Below are 22,428 nucleotides of genomic sequence, written 5' to 3' on the forward strand. Positions count from 1 at the left end.
CAACCCATTCCTTTTCTTTTTTTTTTTTACAGCTGTCTTTAAGGCCCTAAACATGGGTTTTGTAGCAACCAGTTGCTGTTTTAACTGTTTGAAATGAGCCTGACTGGTCTAAGATATAGAATGAGAGTCATAAGATTGTATAAATGAACGTTCTGAAAAAAGTTGGGTTAGCTTACACAAAATTACATTTTTTGCATTTTGTATTGTAGCAGGGTACACATGTTGCTTCTTGAAACATTTACTGGCAAATACATTGACATGGTTAGCTACTGATCAGTTGTCAGTTATTTTCTTAAAATCTTTTAACGTCACTGTTTGTTTGTTTTCCATTGCTTTCACTTGTTTACGTGCAATAGGACTGACCATTGCGATCATTCTCATGGCCACACTGGTCACCACCATCACTGGTCTGTCTACCTCTGCTATAGCAACCAACGGCTTCGTACGTGGAGGTGAGACACCAACTGTACACAGGCTTTTATTCTGAAATGTTTTCTGAGTTTTTAAAACCCTAAATGGCTGGATAAAAACATTTGCATTTATAATCAGACTTTCAGAAGTAAAACATACAAACATTATTGTAAACCAGCTCAAACCACTGAACCACAAACACATTTGATGTAAGAATAATCAAGGCTCAGTCAAGAGGATGTCAGAAAAGTTGTACCAAAGTTTCCAGGGAGTCAGCATCCTTGACTGTTTTACCAGCATGTTAAATTAAAGCTCTGTGTTTACAGCCATCGTTCCTGTAGAAGTGTCCCTGACAAAGACTCTTTATCCCTGAGGTGAACCAACATGAGGCAACAATGATTAATGTTGTGTATCACTGCTGTCCAGGTGGAGCGTACTACCTGATCTCCAGGAGTCTGGGACCAGAGTTCGGAGGTTCCATTGGTCTCATCTTTGCGTTCGCCAACGCTGTGGCTGTGGCCATGTACGTCGTAGGCTTTGCAGAGACGGTCGTTGAGTTGCTTAATGTGAGAAATACTTTGGTGCAACCATTCAAACATCTTTCTGTTCCTCTGTATGTCAAGCACTGACTTTGATACTGATTTTGTTTCTGCTTTGGTGGCAGGATGTTGATGCTCTGATGACTGATGAGCTAAATGACATTCGTATCGTCGGGACTCTGACCGTCATCCTGCTGCTGGGAATCTCTGTAGCTGGGATGGAGTGGGAAGCCAAGGTAGGACTGGAAATCTTGTTTCTGAAAAGATATGTACAGTAGTTAATGGTAAGAGACAATACGTTTTTGATCCCATGTGAACTGTGCCATGAATTACACATACAATGTTTGTCAATTTAAAACAATTTTACAAGCCAAGAAAGGCACAGTTTTTTGTAAAACTATCGAAGTTTAAAGGGGCAAAAAGCAAAATTGTTTCACTGCTAGGTTTGCTGTTGTGCACTGCCTGTAGACCAAAACAAAGTGTGTCATGAGCCGCTCCTCCCTCTACCTCTGCTCTCCACCCCCCACCCCCCACTCGCCCCATCTAAACTTAGTTTAGCAGTTAGCGATGTCTTTCACTCACTCTTGGTCTCTGCTGTGTTTAGCTATTCCCCTGCCTACTTCAATGATGATGGTACCTGTAATAAATGTAATATATTAGCTGAGATGGAGGCGAGGCTCAGTGACTAGAAGAGCTGGTGGAAGCGCTCCATAGCTGCAAGTTACTCCAGTAGCCGGTGGCAGCCGACTCGGCTAGAGCCATCGCCGCTAACGTTCCTCCTCTTCTCCGTGAGTGAGAGTGATGTTTTAGCCCATGAGCCCGCCAGGCTACATTTTACAATGCTAATTGCAAATGTTAGCTGGGCTGCCGGGCTACTCACCTAACACTGACCCATTGCTGGGACCGAGCCGCTAATAACTCAAGCTCTGGACATTAACCCATGCTACGATTTTAACATTAAATTTAATTGAATTGACATAGTGACATGTGCCTAACGTTACTGTAACACTAATTAAAACAGACATTTGACTTTATGTTGTACCTGTCCAGGAGAAGAAGAGCTCTGAGTCAGATTGTAGCCCCTTTAGCTCTTGCAGTGCTCTCAACCCTGGAAATGCAAGGCCAATGTTAATCTGGGTTCTGTCCCTTTCTTTATCCGACAACTTCTTCACCAACAACCGTTGTTTCTTTAGAGGTAATGTGGGATCCTGGTCGTCTTCAGGTGAACGTTTCATTCCGCTCTCTGCCATTTCCCTTCGCTCACTGGCTGTAGCCTTTTATAGGAAGGGAGGGCCAAGGGCTCCGAGAGGAGGGAAGATGCGGTGATTCACATGAACGTACATGAACGCGCAGCCGGACCGGCTTGTAAACAAGGGGCTGGAGATCAACACGGAGAGAGGGTGTGTGACGTCATGCTATACTCCAGATGAAATTACACCTCTAGTTCTTCACAAAGCGATTTTTTAATTCCTTCAATCTAGAAATGATGAATTTCCGCTTATTGCCCCTTTAAGACTGTGAAACATGTATCTCAAAGACTACACAAGTTGCGTAGGTGACATCGTAATTTTCTCTCTCACTGAAGCTACAATGCCTTTGTGTTTTGTACTGGAGCAACAAGTCTTGTGCATTCCTTTGCTTCCTGGCTGAATAAACAGACCAGGAGCCGCTAGTTAAAACACATCAGGTGAGATGACATTACATTTGTGCGTGGAATATAGCTAAGTAGCCTAGCTAGCAAGCTAGTGTAGGTGACGTATATTGTGCAAGTGTAACGCCCTGAAAAGGAGAAAAATCAATCTGTCACACAAGAGGAGAGATGTTGTCACAAAACTAAATGGCTCTATTATAAACCTTTGACAATCTGAGACTTTCTTGCAAAATTACCTTTTAAATTGAAAAATTGTGAAAAACAATTCATGGCACAATTCACAGGGGATCAAAACATTCCATATTTTTTCTGAAATAAGTTCCCATGGTGGACACTTGGACACAAGAGACTTTCTATAAGCCAATCAGACATTAGCCAAGAGGTACGTAGAGCATGCCATACGCAATTTATTGACTGCGAGGCACCTCTAGTTGCCAGTTAGGATCATCAAAATCTCTATGAGAGTGGGAGTCAGAGATTCTCTCCACGTGTAAAGTAGATCACGCATCAGCAGATGTTGCATTGGGTTCATTTCATCTGCGAAAATCAAAATATCATGGTGTCCCTTACTTAAACCTTCTACTCATCTTATTCTTTCTCTCTGTCTCTGTCCATCAGGCTCAGATTGTCCTCCTGGTGATCCTGCTGGGAGCCATCGCCAACTACTTCATAGGAACCTTCATGACATCAGAGAGCAAAGAGCCCAAAGGATTCTTCGGCTACCACTGTCAGTCGGCACTCTCTCGGTTTTGTCCAGACTTTTGTTCTATTGCAAAGTGTCCCTGGCCTAATGTGTGCAGTGTTAGAATGTAAAAGTTTAGCCTATGTATTCCTCTGTTTTGGCTCTCTCCTCCTACAGCTGCCATCTTCTTAGAGAACCTGGGTCCAGACTTCAGAGACGAGGAGACATTCTTCTCTGTGTTTGCCATTTTCTTCCCAGCAGCCACCGGGATCCTGGCTGGAGCCAACATCTCCGGAGACCTCACGGTGAGCTTCACCTTTTCCAACATACATGAAGTGCATCTTGTGGTGTCTGATACTCTAATTGTGTGTGATTAATGGTGGACAGAGAGACAAAGTCAGTCAGTGAAGCAATGCTTTCAGCTTGGTATCAAGTCTTTAAGTTGCTTGAAGCTCAAGTTAAATCTCCAGAGCAGACACTAAACTTGAATCTCATCGTGTCTCCTTCTTCAGGATCCTCAGTCAGCGATCCCTAAAGGCACTCTACTGGCCATCCTCATCACAGGAATCACCTATGTGGCCGTCGCCATCTCCACAGGTAATATTCTACACTTGAGTTCAACACTTCTCCGCTTCTGTATTCCAACCAAACCAAACATAACTGAAGAAAACAAAAAGAGGGCAAAGAGAGAAACAGGTTGACTACAACAGGGGATTAAATCTCCTTAATGATTTGACTCTGCTACAGCTACAACATGTCAGAGCTTGTGTTGATTTTCTCCTCCTGCAGGCTCTTGCATCGTCAGGGATGCCACCGGCGACCACAATGACACAGTGAGTGACACGGTTAACTGCACCGACGCCGCATGCACGCTGGGCTACGACTTCTCCATCTGCAAGGAGGGAGGCTGTCAGTACGGCCTGATGAACGACTTCCAGGTAACTGACACACGCTCATCTCTGGAAGCTTGATTATGTGGATCTGATGACCAACCAGATCGAGGTATTTACTGTTTGTTTCAAAGCACTCGGACAAGCTCAGGAATGTGTGTTACATAAAGGCCAACGCACACTGACAGAGTGTGACGTCAGAACACCCACAGCTATTGTTTTCTATGGAGGCCAATGCGTTGACAGCGATGCTGTGTCAGGATACGACACTGTGCTGTTTGTCACTGCTGACACACATTGACACTCACAACAGCAGCGGTTTGAACACATTTTGTCCCTCGTTAACAACTTACCTCGACACCATCTTCTGTCTGTGTGTGGTATGTTACATGGACAGAGTGTGCTACTCTTAATGCAGCCTTCAAACCAGGACTCATCAGGCATCACTTTGGTTTTGATGCTACGAGTGACATAACTGTATTTAAAGCTGCTAACACTGCTGTCTGCAGACAGGGCTGTGTCTAAGGATTGTTTTTATTGTTGAGTAATCTGATGATTATTTTCCAGATTAATGGATTATTTGTTTGGTCAGTAAAATGTCAGAAATTGGTGAAACATGTCAATCAGTGTTTCCCAAAGTCCGAGATGATGTCCATAAAAGTCTTGTTTTTTCAGCAGCCCATAGATATCCAGTTTACTGTCATAAAGTAGCAAATTAGTTGGCAATTAATCGATTAATCATTGCAGCTCTGCAGACACAAGACACTCAACACACCAACACATTTAATCCCTGAAATGCATTGTATGTGGTTTCCTTCTCACTTTATTTGTCATTATTTTGTGCCAGTGCTCTTTACAGGTATTATTCATATTGTTTGTATGATATTAAGGACCTTTTTTTGTTTTGTTTTTATGCCACTGTGCCAACAATCACTGTGGCGGGAGGCATTATGTTTTGAGGTTGTCCGTCCATCCATCCCAACATCTCAAGGAAACTTTTTAAATTTGGCACAAATGCCCACTTTCCCCTAAAGGGATAGTGCACCCAAAAATGAAACTTCAGCCATTATCTACTCACCCATATGCCGAGGGAGGCTCAGCTGAAGTTTTAGAGTCCTCACATCACTTGCAGAGATCCAAGGGGAGAGGAGGTAGCAACACAACTCCACCTAATGGAGGCTGACGGCGCCCCAGATTCAAACGTCCAAGAACACAGAAATGAAACCACAAAATATCTCCATACTGCTCGTCTGTAGTGATCCAAGTGTCCTGAAGCCCCGACATAAAAAGTTGTAAAAAGTAGAGCTACAGGCTACAATGAGGCTAAAAACAGAGTTCATATGATGTTTTTCCAAACAACTTTTTATGTCGGGGCTTCAGGACACTTGGATCACTACAGACGAGCAGTATGGAGATATTTTGTGGTTTCAATTATGTGTTTTTGGACGTTTGAATCTGGGGCGGCATCAGCCTCCATTAGGTGGAGTTGTGTTGCTACCTCCTCTCCCCTTGGATCTCTGCAAGTGATGTGAGGACTCTAAAACTTCACCTGAGCCTCCCTCGGCATATGGGTGAGTAGATAATGGCTGAATTTTCATTTTTGGGTGCACTATCCCTTTAACAATGCACTGATAAGCTCTTAGTGGTCAAAGGTCACTGTGACCTTGCATCTTATTCTTGTGAACATGATATCTCAAGAACAGTGTGAAGACATTTCTTCAGATTTGGCAGAAACCTTCACTTGGATTTAGTAATGGAAGGATTAGATTTTGGTGGTCAAGGGTCAAGGTCACTGTGACCTTGCATCTGATTTATTCTCATGTACACAGAATGTCAACAAGGCCTTGAGGGATTTTCCTCAAATTTGGCACAAACATCCACTTAGACTTAAGGGTGAACTGATTGGAATCAGGAGGTCAAAGGTCAGTGTGACCTCACAAAGTTAATGTAGACATGTAATATCCAAGAGGTCAAAGGTCAACTTCATTGTGACATCATAACGTTCTGCAAAAACACTTTACTCAGCGTCATATCTCAGGAACAGAAGGGGAGACATTTGGTCAGATACTGAATTAATGACTCTAATCTTGAAACTGTGCTGATTGTATAGATCCTGTATGTGAAGCATCCATGTTTTCACTGACATGGATGCAGACTGTAAGGCAGTAATTCTATTTTTATGTGATTTTCTTCTCTCCTTATTTTACTTGTGATTATTTGTCTCAATACTCTCTGTAGATATTATTGTTTATATAGCATTAAGAACTTTTTTCATGCTTCATGTGTACGTATTTGTATTCTAGTTTTTAGAAGGTTTTAAAAGTTGCTTGTGTATGTGCATGTTTTTCTAAATCTAAAGTATCAAAGGATGTTTGGTTTCACCACATTATTTATTTTAAACTGATGGAACACAATGCATTTCTGCTCACTAAGTGTATATTTCCACCTTAATGACAAAGATGGATATGAGGTGTGGACGTTATTAACAGACTCTTTGTTTAACACAAGTGTGAATCGTGTCAGACTGCTGCTCTGATCCTGTTTCCCTGCATGTCCTGGATGCCTGCACCGTATAGTGTGTGTGTGTGTGTGTGTGTGTGTGTGTGTGTGTGTGTGTGTGTGTGTGTGTGTGTGTGCGAGTGAGATGGAGCTGTTCTCGAACAAAGTGCAGCAGTGATAATAGTGACTGTTGTTTTGAGTCACAAGGTCTCTGGCTGGTTGGAGACAGAGATGAATGAGAGCTTTGACAACACGCACCTACACACACACACACACACACACACACACACACATGCACACACACTCGCGTGCGCATGCAGCTCACTGACACTGATATCTCTGACATTGTGCACAATCTCGTGTGTTGCCACAGACAGAAAAACTTGCTCTGGTTTTAGTTTGACTCTTTATTTGAAGTTTTGCTCTGTATCACTAAAATGTGTCAAACAAAAAGACAGATGTGAATAAATCTAACATCTGTTTGTGTTTGTCTTATTTTCACATGCTAACAGACGTCATATAATGTTGGTAGGTTTTGACATTTGAGAACAAAGCATCCTTTAATTTAGTCAGTCAGTTGGTAATAAAACTATATTTTGAGATGATTTTCATCTTCAGCTTGTTTAGGAAAAAGAATCAACACTTCTTAATTTAAAAAAGAAAAGACAGCATTCTAAGTATTTTGTGATAGGTCAGTGTAAACCTAAAGGTGTGTGTATGTGTTTCAGGTGATGAGTCTGGTGTCGGGCTTCGGGCCTCTGATTACCGCAGGGATTTTTTCAGCCACTCTGTCGTCGGCTCTGGCCTCACTCGTCAGCGCGCCCAAAGTCTTCCAGGTCAGAAATTTGATATATTACAGAAACATTACATTTATTAGAAGACCAACAACAGCATCACTTCACACAGATTCATGTAGAACCTCTGACAATAACTGGAAATTGAACATATCAGTCATGTCATCAGACTGCAGTCATTAATGTGTATTTGGCCAACACATTCTCACTCCGACCTCATCACATACCAGCATTTGGTCACGGACTTTCTATGTCCCGATATGACATGAAAGATACACTGGGTGCTACGGTTGTTGACATTCTGGGAAGCCGTGTCAACTTCAGACTGTTCAACACATTTTCTTCTTTCAAAATACACTTCTGTTTTTACACGAAATGCACAGTTTACATACAGTCTGTTTCAAATAAACACACTGCGTCGGTACAACAGAGTGAACTGACATTTTTTTTGCCTTCAACAACACACGCACATAGTTGGGTTTAGGAAGAAACAATGGTTTGACTTCATAATCTTACTGGATGCGAACACTCCTGTGTGTTTGTTGAACCCATCCACCACCCTACTCAAACTTTCGTCGTCTTAACTTCCATACCTGTCCCGCCGTGTTTCCCTCTGACACTGCCGAGCACCATTAAGCTGTAACGGCGACTGGCAGCTTATCATGCCGACGTTAACGGATGGCTTTTTTGTCAGTGTCTGACGCTGCAAGTCATTGCCCAAGTGCTGGATTTTGACAACCTTGGAGTGAGACCGGGTTGATTTTGTACAGGGTTAAATAATAAAGCTGATGAAAAAAAGGAAAATAAATTAATTTGAAATACATTATAGTTTTGAGAAAACAAAACTGAACCCAAGGTCCACTTAATAGCTTTTTTCCATAACCCTTACAGTTTTCATCAGTTTAAAAAGTTTGGTCTCTGATTCATGGTAGGGCTCTCAACACTTGAAGTGTGTCGCTTGACGGAAAAGAAAGAGACATTTTTAATTTATGCTTAGACGAAAGGTGAAGGTTACCCTGTCTTCTTTTATGGTCCAAGTCTATTTCTGTTTCAGTGAAGCACAGTCTGCACAGAGAGCTGTTAAAATCACACAAATATTCCAGTGTATGTATGTGTTTATCTTATTAACCATATCTGTATTGAGTGATCTGCTCCCAGTCTGTCTGCGGGCGGCAGATTCCCCTCGATCGATACGGTGGGATTGGAAATAAAATCAATCAATCAATAAATACAAACACTGATGATGTCTTCCCATGGCACTGACATGAAAACTACTTTGGTTCTCTAAATGTCTGCTGTCAGTCAGCCTGGTGAAGGCAGTTTGGCCGACTGCTGCAGTGGATAGAGACGCTGAATGCAGGTCAGAGTCAGTGTGAATTGAAAACTGCTATCTCCATGGCAACAACAGCAATACTACCAATTATAGTGCATGACAAAATATTACATTTTTGGCAACATAACAAAATTCTCCAGGTGCGCGACATGAAAGGAAAGCATCGAGCAACTTTTTCTGTCAAAAATATGTTTTTTCTGTCGAGCAACACTCATCAAAAGTGTCGAGTGCCCTTCTAGAAATTAGGCCTAAAATATGGTTGAAAGCACCGGAAGAAGCTAGTGAAGCAAATTCCAAAACTAAGAATGATATTTTACACTCTACACGATGGTGGCTCAAAATTTGGATCATGTAAAATCAACTTTAGTTCCACCCAGGCCTGATCCGATGTCAAACCTCTCTCTCTGAACTACTCGGTCAACAAAACTTCACACATGAAATGAATGTTGTGATTTTAGGCTCTGTGTAAGGACAACATCTATCCAGGACTGCATGTGTTTGCAAAGGGTTATGGGCGGAACAATGAGCCTCTCCGTGGTTACGTCCTGACCTTTGGTATCGGCCTCGCCTTCATTCTCATTGGTAGGCTCCAAACATAGATTTTAATTTTACTCTTCGAATGACACAGCCGGAACTGAAGCTTTCTGAATACTGAACTTCTCTGTTGTTGTCTGTTAGCGGAGTTGAACATCATCGCTCCCATCATCTCCAACTTCTTCCTGGCTTCATACGCTCTCATTAACTTCTCGGTGTTTCACGCCTCTCTGGCCAACTCTCCAGGTAAACTTTGTCAACTGAAGTCACAGTTTCATTCACTCCAGTCTTCACATATGGTGAGAGTTATTCATACCTGCCTTGAACTAGGTTCTAGTAAAATTAGAGTTGATCTGGCCTTTAAAAAATCTCGAAAATGTCTCTTTATGTTTCATCCTTGTCTGTCACCACAGGGTGGCGTCCCAGCTTCAAGTACTACAACATGTGGGTGTCTCTCGCGGGGGCGATCCTGTGCTGCGTGGTGATGTTTGTCATTAATTGGTGGGCAGCTCTGGTCACTCTGCTCATCGTCCTCGCTCTCTACATCTACGTCAGCTACAAGAAACCTGGTGAGCACATGTTGATTTCAAAGTCTTTTCTAACTACAAACTACAAACACTTGCTACTATCAATGTTAAAACCAATGGCAAGTGTCCTAAAATGCAGTTCCTCTAATGGAAACTAGATGGCTGCCAAAAAAAGTCATGCTGTACTGAAGTCAAATAGGAAAAGCTCCTTAATTCTCTGTTTGAATACACCAATTTAAACAAGAACCTAGGGGAAATAAGTGCTTCCCTGTGACCTTTTTAATAGGGACGCACCAATCAAACTGATTCTCTCCAATGACATACCTCATCTGCCGATACAGAGTTCTGATCCAATATACCAGTGCGCTCTTTTCCCCAAATTTAAAATGTGTATACCACACTGTGTGCTGTGTGCTTTGCTATCGTCATATCTCAGGAACAGAGAAGGAGACATTTATTCCGAAACTTAACTGGTGACACTAATCTTGGGTGTCCACCTTGAAACTGTGCTGATTGTACAGAGCTTGTGTTTTCGGGGGGAGGATGAGTGTGAAGCATCCATGTTTTCTCAGACATGGATGTAAACTGTCACTGCAACTTGACGGGTTCACAGAGGCATACGACCACAAGGTGGTAACTCTGTTTTTACCTTACAGACACCTAACATCATCACCTCAACTATTCTAACCGGTGTGTGTGCTGTTTCCTGTAGATGTGAACTGGGGTTCGTCCACTCAGGCTTTGATCTACAACCAAGCTCTGACTCACTGTATGAACCTGACTGGAGTGGAGGACCACGTTAAAAACTTCAGGTCAGCTCCAGGTTTATAGATTTTGGTATTCGATTCTGGGTCCAGACATAAAACTGTTAACTTCAGGTTTTTATACCAACTCAGAGGCTCAAAGCTAAAATCTGTATTCATGTAATGTTGTTTTACAATGCTTAAAGGGAAATTTTGGTTTATTTCAACCTGTCTCCTATCGTCCTAAATTTGTTTCAAGTGACTAGTGACATAAAAATAATAGTTAGCATGTTAGCCGTTAGCCTAGATACAGCCGGGGCGCATAGTAGCATCAGACCTGTTAAAACGTAAGTGAACGGGCAACCTTCAAGTGCAAAGTTAGTCCACTAAACAAGCTTTTTTTCCACAAAGACCGCCTCATATCGTTAGGATAAATGTCAGAGAACATATAGAAAACGACATGTAAACGTGTTGTCTTACCTTACCGGTGTGCTGCCATGTTTGTTGTTTACCACCTAGCTCTGCTTTCCAAAGCGCGGCCGAAATATATCTGGCGAGCTCTAGATAAAGCCCAGCTGGATACTACTCCAGGTGGAGGTGTCTCGTCCTCGGTCACATCCAGACCTTGAAAATAAGGCTGCAACTGGTCCCATTCCTTGCAACAGAGGCATTCCTCTTCTGTGGGCACTGGGGCACAGCATTCACACGTACACCACCAATCTGCAGAGCTACGCAGCCTTGCAGCAGCCATTCCTCCTCTCTCGTCCTCTACCTGTTGCGCCTCTCTCTCTCTCCTCCTCCGTTCTTCAATTTCATGAAGCTCTTCGTCAGTGTATTCTGGCTCAAATAAATAAGGCCAGCCATCAAACTCTGCAAAATCAAATTCCTCCTCCACAAAGTCGAAGTCTGGCAAAAAGTCAGCCATTATTCTATAAATCTTTCATAAAATAAATTAATGAACTTTTCCGGCTACTGTCCGGTTCTGCCTTCCAGCTGTTGCTGCTTGTTCTTGCGAGATTTCAGGCATGGTATGAGATCGCTGCTTGTTCTCGCGATATATTTCGGCCGCGCTTTGGAAAGCAGAGCTAGGTGGTAAACAACAAACATGGCAGCACACCGGTAAGGTAAGACAAGACATTTACATGTCGTTTTCTATATGTTCTCTGACATTTATCCTAACGATATGAGGCGGTCTTTGTGGAGAAAAAGCTTGTTTAGTGGACTAACTTTGCACTTGAAGGTTACCCGTTCACTTACGTTTTAACAGGTCTGACGCTACTATGCGCCCCGGCTGTATCTAGGCTAACGGCTAACATGCTAACTATTATTATTATGTCACTAGTCACTTGAAACATATTTAGGACGATAGGAGACAGGTTGAAATAAACCAAAATTTACCTTTAAGATCAAAGCATGGCAGAACCCTTGAAGTAACTAACAGGAGAACAATATCGGAATAGCAATTAATCACACTACTGCAACCTGACCTTGTATTTTGTCTCCAAATGTTCTTGTATAGTTTGTTTTTTATTCTGTTCTTATTTTAGTTTAATATACCACATATTATTTACTTTCTCTGTATATCTGTATTTATTCATGTACTTGTGCTTCTGCACCGACCAGATTTCCTCACTGAGGATTAATAAAGATTTATAAGCTTTTTTTTGTTGAAAATTTGAAAACCAGTCATTTTTAAAAGTAATTCAACCAGAATTTCCTAACTTGACAAGAATCCAATGATTTCCATCAAACACAAAACTAGAAGTCGTTTTAAAACTTCCTGAGTTTGATGTTCTAAGTGTGTAAAATCCCTGTTTCCAGGCCACAGTGTTTGGTGATGCTTGGTTATCCCAGCTCTCGTCCTGCTCTGCTTCATCTGGTTCACTCTTACACCAAGAATGTCGGTCTCATGGTCTGCGCTCACGTCAGGACCGTACGTACAGATTAACATCAGCCTGGGACATTCAGTACATTCTTTACATGGCTGTGATAGCAACCTCCTCTCTGGTCTTGTCCTCTCATGACCATGTCTCTCTGCTGTTCAGGTAACCCGTCGGCCGAACCTGAAGGAGGTGTCTCAGGAACACGCCCGCTGTCAGCGCTGGCTCAATAAGAAACGCTTCAAGGCCTTTTACCATCATGTGTTCTCTGACAACCTGAGGCACGGGGCGCAGATCCTCATGCAGGTATCAACACCTGGATAATGTTTCCATTCCAAGCCTCTTAATAAAAAATATACCATCACGTCTATCAAGTGGATATCTCATTAATTATTGAAATGGTCTCAGTGTTGGAATGGGAGCAGGTTTCTCATGCAGTGATCTTGATTTCATTATCAGTACATCTTCATTTTTGTTTTGTTTACAGCTGTTCTGAGAATTCAAACCATGCAGAGACATTAATGATCCATGAACTAGATTACTGCAAACCTTCCCTTTCATAACTCAGTACACAATTGGTATCTGCATGTTCTCAGCACTGTTAATGTGCCACAGATGCATTGTTGTCACAAGTTTGTCACATCTGTGATTTCCAGGCGGTCGGTTTGGGTCGTCTGAAGCCCAACACACTGGTCATGGGTTTCAAGAACAACTGGAGTGATGGAGACATGAGAGATGTGGAGATTTACATCAACATGATACAGTAAGGACAGATGTGGATGTGTCTTTGCAAAAGAGCTGCTAACATTTTACAAAGGGACCATTTCTTTGACCCAAACACTGTTAAAATTTGGGATTCATACCATGTTAGTGTCTATAGATGTTTGAATACAGCCAGAAAGGATGTTCAGCCCGAGAAGCAAAACTGCAGCAGAGCAAAATCCTGCCTAACATCAGATTATCCAACAGTTTGCAGCATGTTTTTGTTCAAGAAACATGATTTAAAGTCTTTTTTAATTTGAAAATATCAGTTTCAGTATTCGCTTTTTTATGTGGAAAACAAAGATCACCAAAAGTACAGAGAGCAAAAACTTGCATTTTGCTAAAAATGAGATTTCTAAATTGTCTGGCATCTACACCGCTACATTACAAGAGCTTGCTTGGTAATAATTGAAAACATGAGTTACTTAACTGTATTATAAACACTCACCAGCCACTTTAGTAGGTACACCTGTGCAACGGCTGTTAGCGCAAAAAGCCAATCATGCAGCAGCAACTCAATACATTTAGTCATGTAGACATGATGTAGACGAGCTGCTGAAGTTCAAACGGAGCATCAGAATGATGAAGAAAGGTGATTGAAGTGACTTTGATCGTGGCATGGTTGTTGGTGCCAGACGGGCTGCTCTGAGTCTTTACTGGGATTTTCAGCACAACCATCTCTAGGGTTTACAGAGGATGGTCCCAAAAAGAGCAAATATCCAGTGAGCCAAAATGCCTTGTTGATGCCAGAGGTCAGAGGAGAATGGCCAGACTGGTTCAAGATGATAGAAAGGCAACAGGAAGTCAAATAAGCACTGGTTCCAACCAAGGTCTGCAGAAGAGCATCTCTGAAGCAACAACACCTTGTCCAACCTTGAAGCAGATGGGCTACAGCAGCAGAAGACCACACCAGGTGCCACTCCTGTCAGCTAACAACAGGAAACTGAGGCTACAATTCACCAAAACTGGACAATAGAAGATTGGAAAAACCACATTCAGATGGAAGCATGGATCCATCCTGCCTTGTATCAACGCTTCAGGCTGCTGCTGGTGGTGTAATGGTGTGGGGGAGATTTTCTTAGTACCAACTGAGCATGGTTTAAACACCACAGCCTACCTGAGTATTGTTGCTGACTGTGTCCATCCCTTTATGACCACAGTGTACCCATCTTCTGATGGCTACTTCCAGCAGGATAACTGCAGCAACTGCGTGATGTCTCTGAACTCTCTGAGGAATATTTCCAGCATCTTGTTCTATCTATGACACCCAGAATTAAAAAGGGGGTCCAACCCGGTACTAGCAAGGTGTACCTATAAGAAAGAAATAAAGTGTTCGGTGAGTGTATATATACATGTAGTTTATAAAAATGTTACATATCGTCCTGAGATGAAACCTGTTCATTTGTGTTGTCCGTTGTAGACAATTTGTGACACGTGCTCAGAAATAAATGAGTGCAAAATAAAGGAGAAACACTGACCGAAAATTAATGTTAAATTCAGAATAAACAAAGGCTCAAAATTGTCTTGGTTTAATGTAACTCCACAGATTTGTTACGTTTTACACTCCAGTTTTACATCAAATCATTGCCCTGTCTGCTGCAGTTAACATGCTGTATAAAAAGAAATGATTATGTCTAAATTGTAAGATGTTCTTTTTAATCTAAAAAAAGGATAACTTGACATTCTACTGTAACTAAATCAGATTTCCTGTGCAGTACAGTGAAGTTTGATTATCTCTTCTATGTTGCAGCGATGCGTTCGACCTGCAGTTTGGAGTGGTGATCCTTCGTCTGCAGGGTGGACTGGACATCTCTCACATCCAGGGACAAGGTATGTCTGTCTTCTTCTGCACATCTGTCTGTCCACCTATACTGCATGTACTGTATCTGTCTCCCCGTTTGTCCCTGTAGACGAGCTGCTGTCGTCCCACGAGAAGCCTCCAGTCAGCAGTAAGGATGTGGTGGTTTCTGTCAGTTTGCCTAAAGAGTCAGACTCTGAGTCCTGTCCCTCCAAAACCACCAGCAACCAGAGCAGCCCGCTCATCATGAGAGGTACATGAGGTTTACGATGGCACAGCTCTTCCTGGTCTATCTTTATCTTTATCCCTGCATGAGATAGATCCAGCACATTTAGCCTCGCTTAGCATTAAGAGTGGAGGCAGGGGCAAACTGCCAGCTGACCTCAAACTAGATTTACAACACGCACATTTTATTTTTCCTCTTTGATGGACAGACATATATCCATCCTCTCATCTGACACTTGTGGATTTCTCAGTGTCAGAGTGTTTGTTTAACCTCCCTTTGTGTTGTATATCCTGTCATGTGATGTCGTCTGCTGCAGAGACCAAGTCTCCTCTGAGTCTGACCGACCAGCGTCTGCTGGAGAGCAGCCAGCAGTTCAAGAAGAAACAGGGCAAAGGAACCATCGATGTCTGGTGGCTGTTTGATGATGGAGGTCAGATTTAATGATGAAGACATCTTGCACATGAAACACTCACCTGCAGAACAACTTACTTAAAACATCTTGATATTTACAATTTCAACCATAAACCATATTACAAATTACATGTGAGCAAAAAATTGACATGCAATATATGAATCAGTCTTAAGTTTATTACCAGCAACTGAACGTTTACTACTTGTGTGTGTTTGTGTGTGTTTGTGTGTGTGTTTGCAGGTCTGACTCTGTTGATTCCCTTCCTGCTGACCAACAGGAGCAAGTGGGGCGACTGCAGGATCCGAGTCTTCATCGGCGGGAAGATCAATCGCATCGACCACGACCGCCGAGCGTGAGTCATATCAACTATCACCTTATGTACACTTCATACACACATACTGTATCGTCATTATTATTCTGTGTGTGTGTTCCCCGTCCCAGGATGGCCACCCTTCTGAGCAGGTTCAGGATCGACTTCTCTGACATCAACGTCCTCGGAGACATCAACACCAAACCCAAGAAACACAAGTACGACCTCAGCTCCCTCAGTTTAATTTGAATTTACTGTGGTTGATTTTCATTCACTGAGTTCACAGGATGATGTAAAGGGTACCAGGTTACCGCGTCTGTTTTTGAGATGTGGAAAAATATTTTCTGTACTCTCATCAGTCAGAGTAACCTTGATGAGCCTCAGTTGATAATACTTGAATATATAATATATGACATCAGAGAAGATCTGAGTACAGCCTGTACGCATGGACACAGCCATAACAAAAACTCAAAGTAACAATGATTCAGCCTCACGTCAACACATGCATTACGCAGAAGCATGTGTAATCATGCTACCTTGGAGGAGTGAAAACATGTATCCCTTGGTCCAATCTATTTAGCACTGGAGTCGGAACATCTACAAGGTCTTTATTTAAAAGTATCTGAACCCTCAGACACTCTGGAGCCTCCTCACAAGCCTGTCTGCAGATGCTGAAGGACTCTGAGGCTTTTCAAAATATATAAACATGACCACTGATAAATGACACATTCATGCAATTACTACTTTGGATTATTCTGCTCCCAGTTCCTGAACAATGAACCCCGAAGGAATTCTAACGGGGTCAGCCCACTGGTCCGACAGCCCATTGGTCTGACAGCCCATTATTCTGACCATATTAAACCCATTGTTTCGAAGTCCCGTTGTTCCGAAATCATCATGATAGCCCTGTGGTTAAGGTCTGGTTAGGTTTAGGCACAAAAACCACTTGGTTAGGGTCAGGAAAAGATCATGGTGTGGGTTAAAATGAAAAAGAAAGTGGCAAACACATAAGCTGTGAGCCTGCTCCGCCTCAAGCCTTTCCCAGCTGACCCAGAGCCGGTCGCGGTGCACCATCAAGGCAGAAATACGCCCGCTGGGAGCCATTCAGCACCGCGGAGAGCTCCCCACACAACCCGGACCCCAGAGTTAATAACAGGAGGTTATGGTGTTTCATTCTCTCCTCTCTATGACACTTGTATCTCGACCAGTAGCCTACTTTTGTTGCGTTTGCTGATCCTCTATGGTACACAAATACAGTAATAATCACATATCGGAACAACGGGACGTCGGACTAATGAGATGCCGGACCAATGTGCTGTCGGACCAATGACATGGACCCATTCTAACGGGGTGAAACTCTATCTTTTGTCATTATTTTGATTGAGAGACCGCTGGTGGCAGATTAATTTAATTCAGAATGTAGAATTATCGCCTCGCAGTTGTATGCCTCAACCAACCAGTCAAGTTGCAGTTTACATCCACGTCTGTCCAGACTCATATTTAGCTACGACAGTAGACTTCAAATATGGACGTTGCTGTAAAGAAGCTGCATATTCTAAAACAGGAATGCTTCACACACACATCTTTTTACATTTGTGTCAAATTTGTCATAATTAGCGTATGATTTTTTAATTTATGGCCATAATATTTTTGACCTTTGACTACCAAATTCTAATCAGTTTATTCTTGAGTCGATGTGGACATCTCTGCCAAATTTGAGAAAATCTTTTCAAGGCATTTTTGAGACATTGCTTTTACAAGAACAAAACAGATGCAAGGTCACAGCGATCTTGACCTTTGACCACCAAAATCTCATCAGTTCATACCTGACTCAAAGTGGACATTTGTGTCAAACCTGAACATACACCCTCAAAGTGTTTTGGAGATATCGCATACATGAGAATGAAACAGATGCAAGGTCACAGCGATCTTGACCTTTGACAACCAAAATCTCAGGTCATTATTGACTCAAGGTGGACGCTTGTATCAAATCTGAACACATTCCCTCAAAGTGTTCTGGAGATATTGCGTTCATGAGAATGAAATAGACACAAGGTCACAGCAACCTTGACCAAATCTGAACAATCTGAACCTTTGACCACTTAAATTTCATCACTTCATCCTTGACTTCAAGTGGACGTTTGTGCCAAATCTCAAAACATTCCCTCAAGGTTCTGGAGACATTGCATTATGAATGAGATGGACGAGGTCACAGTGACCTTGACCTTTGACCACCAAAATCTAATCAGTACATCCTTAAGTGGATGTCTGTGCCAAAGTTAAACAAATTTCCATAAGGCATTCTTGAGCTGTTGCATCACAAGAATCACAGACAGACTGACAAAGAATTCCGAGATAAAAAACTTGTTAATTGGAAAAACAGCTGAATTTTGCAACAATGCAAGATTTAAACAGATTTAAATGATCGCAGATAAAGAAACCACTGTAGCACAGCGCTGTTTGAGCTGAGCAGTTAAAACTCTGCTGTAATAAAGCGATGTCTCTGTGTGGTTGTGCAGTAAGCTCAGCTTCAAGGAGCTGATCGAGCCGTACAGGCTGAAGGAAGACGACATGGAGCAGGAGGCTGCAGAGAGGCTGAAGGCCCAGGAGCCCTGGAGGATCACTGACAATGAACTGGAGCTCTACAAGGCCAAGGTCTGCCCACATATCACTGCTGACCAATCACTTCGTTCAGGTGAAGTTCACTGTCATGTTTAAAGACGAGAAGTTAATGTCAACATGCTGTGTGTGACTTTCAGAGCAACCGTCAGATCCGACTGAACGAGCTGCTCAAGGAACACTCCAGCATGGCAAAGCTCATCGTCATGTAAGAACTTTACATTGTTCTTTAAGAAGAGCTCGTTTTCTTTATTATCAGTTTCAGACTTCAAATTCTGGAGCAGCTGTTCACATGACATCAGTGGTGGAGGAAGTATTTAGATCCTGTACTGCAGTAAAAGCACTGATATCAGTGTAAAAATACCACATTGTAAATATTACCTATGTAAAAGTACTGAAGTATAATCGGATCGGGTATTGGATATGATCTCATTAGATGATACTGAATGTTGCATTAATGTGAAAGCAGGATTTTACTGATGTAGTTTTCCTGATCTGCTTATTATTTTCTCCATTAATCCAATAATTGTTTGATTTGTAGTGAAAATAGTGAGTATTGTTTGTCACAATGAGCCCAAGCCCAAAGTGTCACCTGTTTATTTTTTTAACCTCAACATTATTACTTGTACATGATAATTATAAACATGATTCAAAGGAAACATTCCTAAAGCTGCAACCATGAAATATTTTTTACAGAACAGAGCCTGATTAATTTTGCCATCATTGGGCAAAAATTCTAATTCAAGTGGACTGAGAGAGAACTAGACTTCTGCACCGTCTTTTGGCTCTGTTTTCAGGCTCTAGAAAATCTAGCTTTTGACATGAAACTTTGGCCAATCACAGGTCAGGTCAGAGAGAGGGCATTCTACAAATGCAGATGTGCATGCACGTCCCTCTGGTGAAAGTTTGATTCAATGGCGGAGAATCCCACAGAGAAAGTTGCTATTCAGGCATTAGTAACAGCTGCCTACACTGTAGAGGCTAACTAACATTTAGCTAACCGGAGCTCACAGTTGCGACTTCAGCCCAACTAAAACTGGACTTTGAAAATCCATGTAAACATGTTAGTCCGACTGAAATCATACTAAATCATTTCTCAAAGTCTGACTAACTGGGAGTTGAATTCCTCCTGCATGTATACAGTCAATCAGACCCAAACTGGCCGAGGCGCTCTGAACATGCTTCACAGTTTCCGCCTCGGGCTTTGACCCAGAAGTTCAATAGCATTAAATGTGTAAGAGAAGAAGAAGCCGGTAACAACATGGAGAAATCTACATCCAGAGCCGTGACTTTTTGGACGGACCAAATGTACAGAGCTGTAAAGTTGTCCACCATGGTACCAGTTAGCTGCTAGCTAACCGTAGCTAACTTGTTTGTCCATTGTTTGGTCTGTGACGTAACAGGTCAACAGGAAAAAGGTCCAATACTAACAAGCTGAAAGGGGGCATATCTCCACCTATCGTAGAGGAGTCGCACATACTTGGCTCAATAAATGGATTCCCTTCCCGTGCTTGTATACTGGGACAAGGACAGTAGGCCATATGGTCTAGTCGAGCTGTAACTATAGCTCCACTTCACTGGGTATGTAAACATACTGTAGCCCCTTTTACACTGCCAGATTTTCCGCGAATGTTGGGCCGTTTTGCCGGCAAGCTGCGAGCGTTTAGACACACAGAGCCGGATTGGCGAGTTGATCCGAGGTGCCCAATTTTCCGCCTCGTAGGGTAGACATATTTGCTCAACCCTTTTAGTTTAAACAGACCGAGGTGGCCTTCTGCAACAGGAGGGGCTGTTGATGACTTGTGGGAGGAGCTGTTGATGACGCCGCACGTGCGAGCCACTGGCGGTGGATAAACAGGAAACAGCTGATAGCAGGAATTAGCGAGCAGCTAGTAGCAAGAGGGAAACACAAACCTGACAGACACTGTAAAGATGAGCAACTGGGGAGACAAGGAATTGCGCGCCCTCCTTGTCCTCGCAAACGAAGAGGCCATTAACCGTCAGATGACGGGGACGGTGAAGAACGGGCCGATTTACGAAAGAATCGGCGAAGGACTGATCAGCCGCGGCTTCCCTCCCACGTCACTGTTTACGTCACACGCTGAGCTACATGTTTTGTTACTTGCTCACGCCCCCCATTGCCCCGAAAAAGGCACATTCTGTATAAACAAAAGTAGGTAGGCGGCATTCCTGCAAATTTGCACAATTCCTATCTAAAAAAGAGCTTGTGTGTCTCCTCTGGCTCACTCCGCCACAAGTCATCTTGCCACAGAGGAGTGCGGGCAGCAGTTCTGGAGATGGACCCCCAGTTAGCAGCTGCAGCAACCCAAATCCAGCCAGTGCAAACCCCAGCACTGGGTTGCTGGACAGCCCTGACTCTGCCAGATCAGCAAACTTTCTGTTGCTGCTGTTACACAGGTTAGACCAGGTGCTTCTGCTGGGGACTTTATTTTGGCTGAATTCGAGACACAACAGCTGCTGACTGAAGGTCTGTCTCCTCAGCTGCTGCCTGCTCTCCAGCTGATGAAGCAGTCCATAGTGGCGGGAAGTGAGGTGGAAGGACTGTGGGGTGGCTAGCACATAATTGTCTTATTTGTAGTCTGATAAACGGAGACAGAGGAGGGCAAAGAGGGGCTAAGTGCATGAGCTGCATGCAACCCTACAATGAATTAAGAATAAATAATCATTACGGGAAAACACTAAGTTACTGGATAAAATGCCGGCATACGCCTATGGTTGCCTGGTGGGAGGAGCTAAGGACGTAAGATGTCCTTGTATAAACTTTATCAGGTCTTTGTATGTTTGTTTGTAAAACTCTTAATCTGCAAAGTAATTAGAAATGTCAGATAAATTTAGTGGAAGTGAAGTAGAAATGGGCATTAAAGGAAAGACCTCAAGTACCTCAAATTTGTACCTAATATAATACTTGAGTAAATGTACATTACATCACTGCATGACACAGTAAACTGGTTTGAATCTGGGACCTCCTGATGACATACCCAGCGTTCTATAAAGCAGGACTGATAATGAATAAATAAATAAATAAACAGTGTATTTTCTGTGATCATTTTCAGGAGCATGCCTCTGGCCAGGAAGGGCACGGTGTCGAGCGCCCTCTACATGTGCTGGCTGGAAACTCTGTCCAAAGACCTCCCACCTCTGCTGCTGGTCCGAGGAAACCAACAGAGCGTCCTTACCTTCTACTCCTAACATGCACACACACACACACACACACATCCATGGGATGTGTTACAGTATTGCATCTCCTACAGCTTCACAAGAACAGAAATATGATCACGCTTTAAGTGTCACAGATCTGAAACTTTTGTTTCCATTCAGCTTCATTTCAGTAAATGTCTGTCTCTTTAACCGATTAATAAAGTCAGTCAACATTTAGTCGGCTGTTTCTTTTATCTTCAGCAATAACCAGCTGTATATTCTCTGGCCTCTGAGTGTTTTTTTGTGAATGAGAATAACTACAGTAACTTATTTTAATGTTTATTTATATTGATAAAATCACGATTTCAGAATGTTTGCTGGTATTCAGGTGACCTGTAATTATGAAGTGGTATTGTTTCTCACTGGGAGGACAAACTGTATCTCTGGTAACATTATTTTGTACATTATTTTATTAAAATATTAACTAAACCACGTTTTTGTCGCGTCTGTTTCTTGTTTTTTGGAATGATCATTAGTTGATTTACAGAATCATCATCATTTTATGTGTCTGTTAGACTGTTGTAACTGTAATTTATCTGGACGAGACTGTCAGAGAGCAGAAAGCCTGCAGGCTGCGTTCAATAACAGCAGGCAGCGCT

The 22,428-nt window shown here is 42.5% G+C and overlaps 1 protein-coding gene across 1 annotated transcript in view; it reads left to right on the forward strand.

The window, feature by feature from the left end:
• slc12a2l (solute carrier family 12 member 2-like) overlaps positions 1 to 22,261 on the forward strand; it is a 28,219-nt gene extending 5,958 nt beyond the window's left edge. The window contains exons 4-26 of the mRNA XM_033620423.2: positions 357 to 452; positions 838 to 977; positions 1,076 to 1,186; positions 3,220 to 3,328; positions 3,461 to 3,588; positions 3,796 to 3,880; positions 4,073 to 4,221; positions 7,401 to 7,508; positions 9,258 to 9,381; positions 9,478 to 9,579; positions 9,747 to 9,902; positions 10,573 to 10,672; positions 12,425 to 12,536; positions 12,649 to 12,789; positions 13,140 to 13,246; positions 14,996 to 15,075; positions 15,156 to 15,296; positions 15,586 to 15,699; positions 15,922 to 16,033; positions 16,123 to 16,209; positions 18,511 to 18,646; positions 18,751 to 18,818; positions 21,685 to 22,261. Of these exons, the coding sequence (XP_033476314.2) occupies positions 357 to 452; positions 838 to 977; positions 1,076 to 1,186; positions 3,220 to 3,328; positions 3,461 to 3,588; positions 3,796 to 3,880; positions 4,073 to 4,221; positions 7,401 to 7,508; positions 9,258 to 9,381; positions 9,478 to 9,579; positions 9,747 to 9,902; positions 10,573 to 10,672; positions 12,425 to 12,536; positions 12,649 to 12,789; positions 13,140 to 13,246; positions 14,996 to 15,075; positions 15,156 to 15,296; positions 15,586 to 15,699; positions 15,922 to 16,033; positions 16,123 to 16,209; positions 18,511 to 18,646; positions 18,751 to 18,818; positions 21,685 to 21,820 (2,642 nt within the window). The 3' untranslated portion in view covers positions 21,821 to 22,261. The remainder of the gene's footprint in view (positions 1 to 356; positions 453 to 837; positions 978 to 1,075; positions 1,187 to 3,219; positions 3,329 to 3,460; positions 3,589 to 3,795; positions 3,881 to 4,072; positions 4,222 to 7,400; positions 7,509 to 9,257; positions 9,382 to 9,477; positions 9,580 to 9,746; positions 9,903 to 10,572; positions 10,673 to 12,424; positions 12,537 to 12,648; positions 12,790 to 13,139; positions 13,247 to 14,995; positions 15,076 to 15,155; positions 15,297 to 15,585; positions 15,700 to 15,921; positions 16,034 to 16,122; positions 16,210 to 18,510; positions 18,647 to 18,750; positions 18,819 to 21,684) is intronic.
• Positions 22,262 to 22,428: the final 167 nt, after the last annotated feature.

The sequence above is a fragment of the Epinephelus lanceolatus genome, chromosome 9 (assembly GCF_041903045.1).
Source record: "Epinephelus lanceolatus isolate andai-2023 chromosome 9, ASM4190304v1, whole genome shotgun sequence".
Classification (NCBI taxonomy): Eukaryota; Metazoa; Chordata; class Actinopteri; order Perciformes; family Serranidae; genus Epinephelus; species Epinephelus lanceolatus.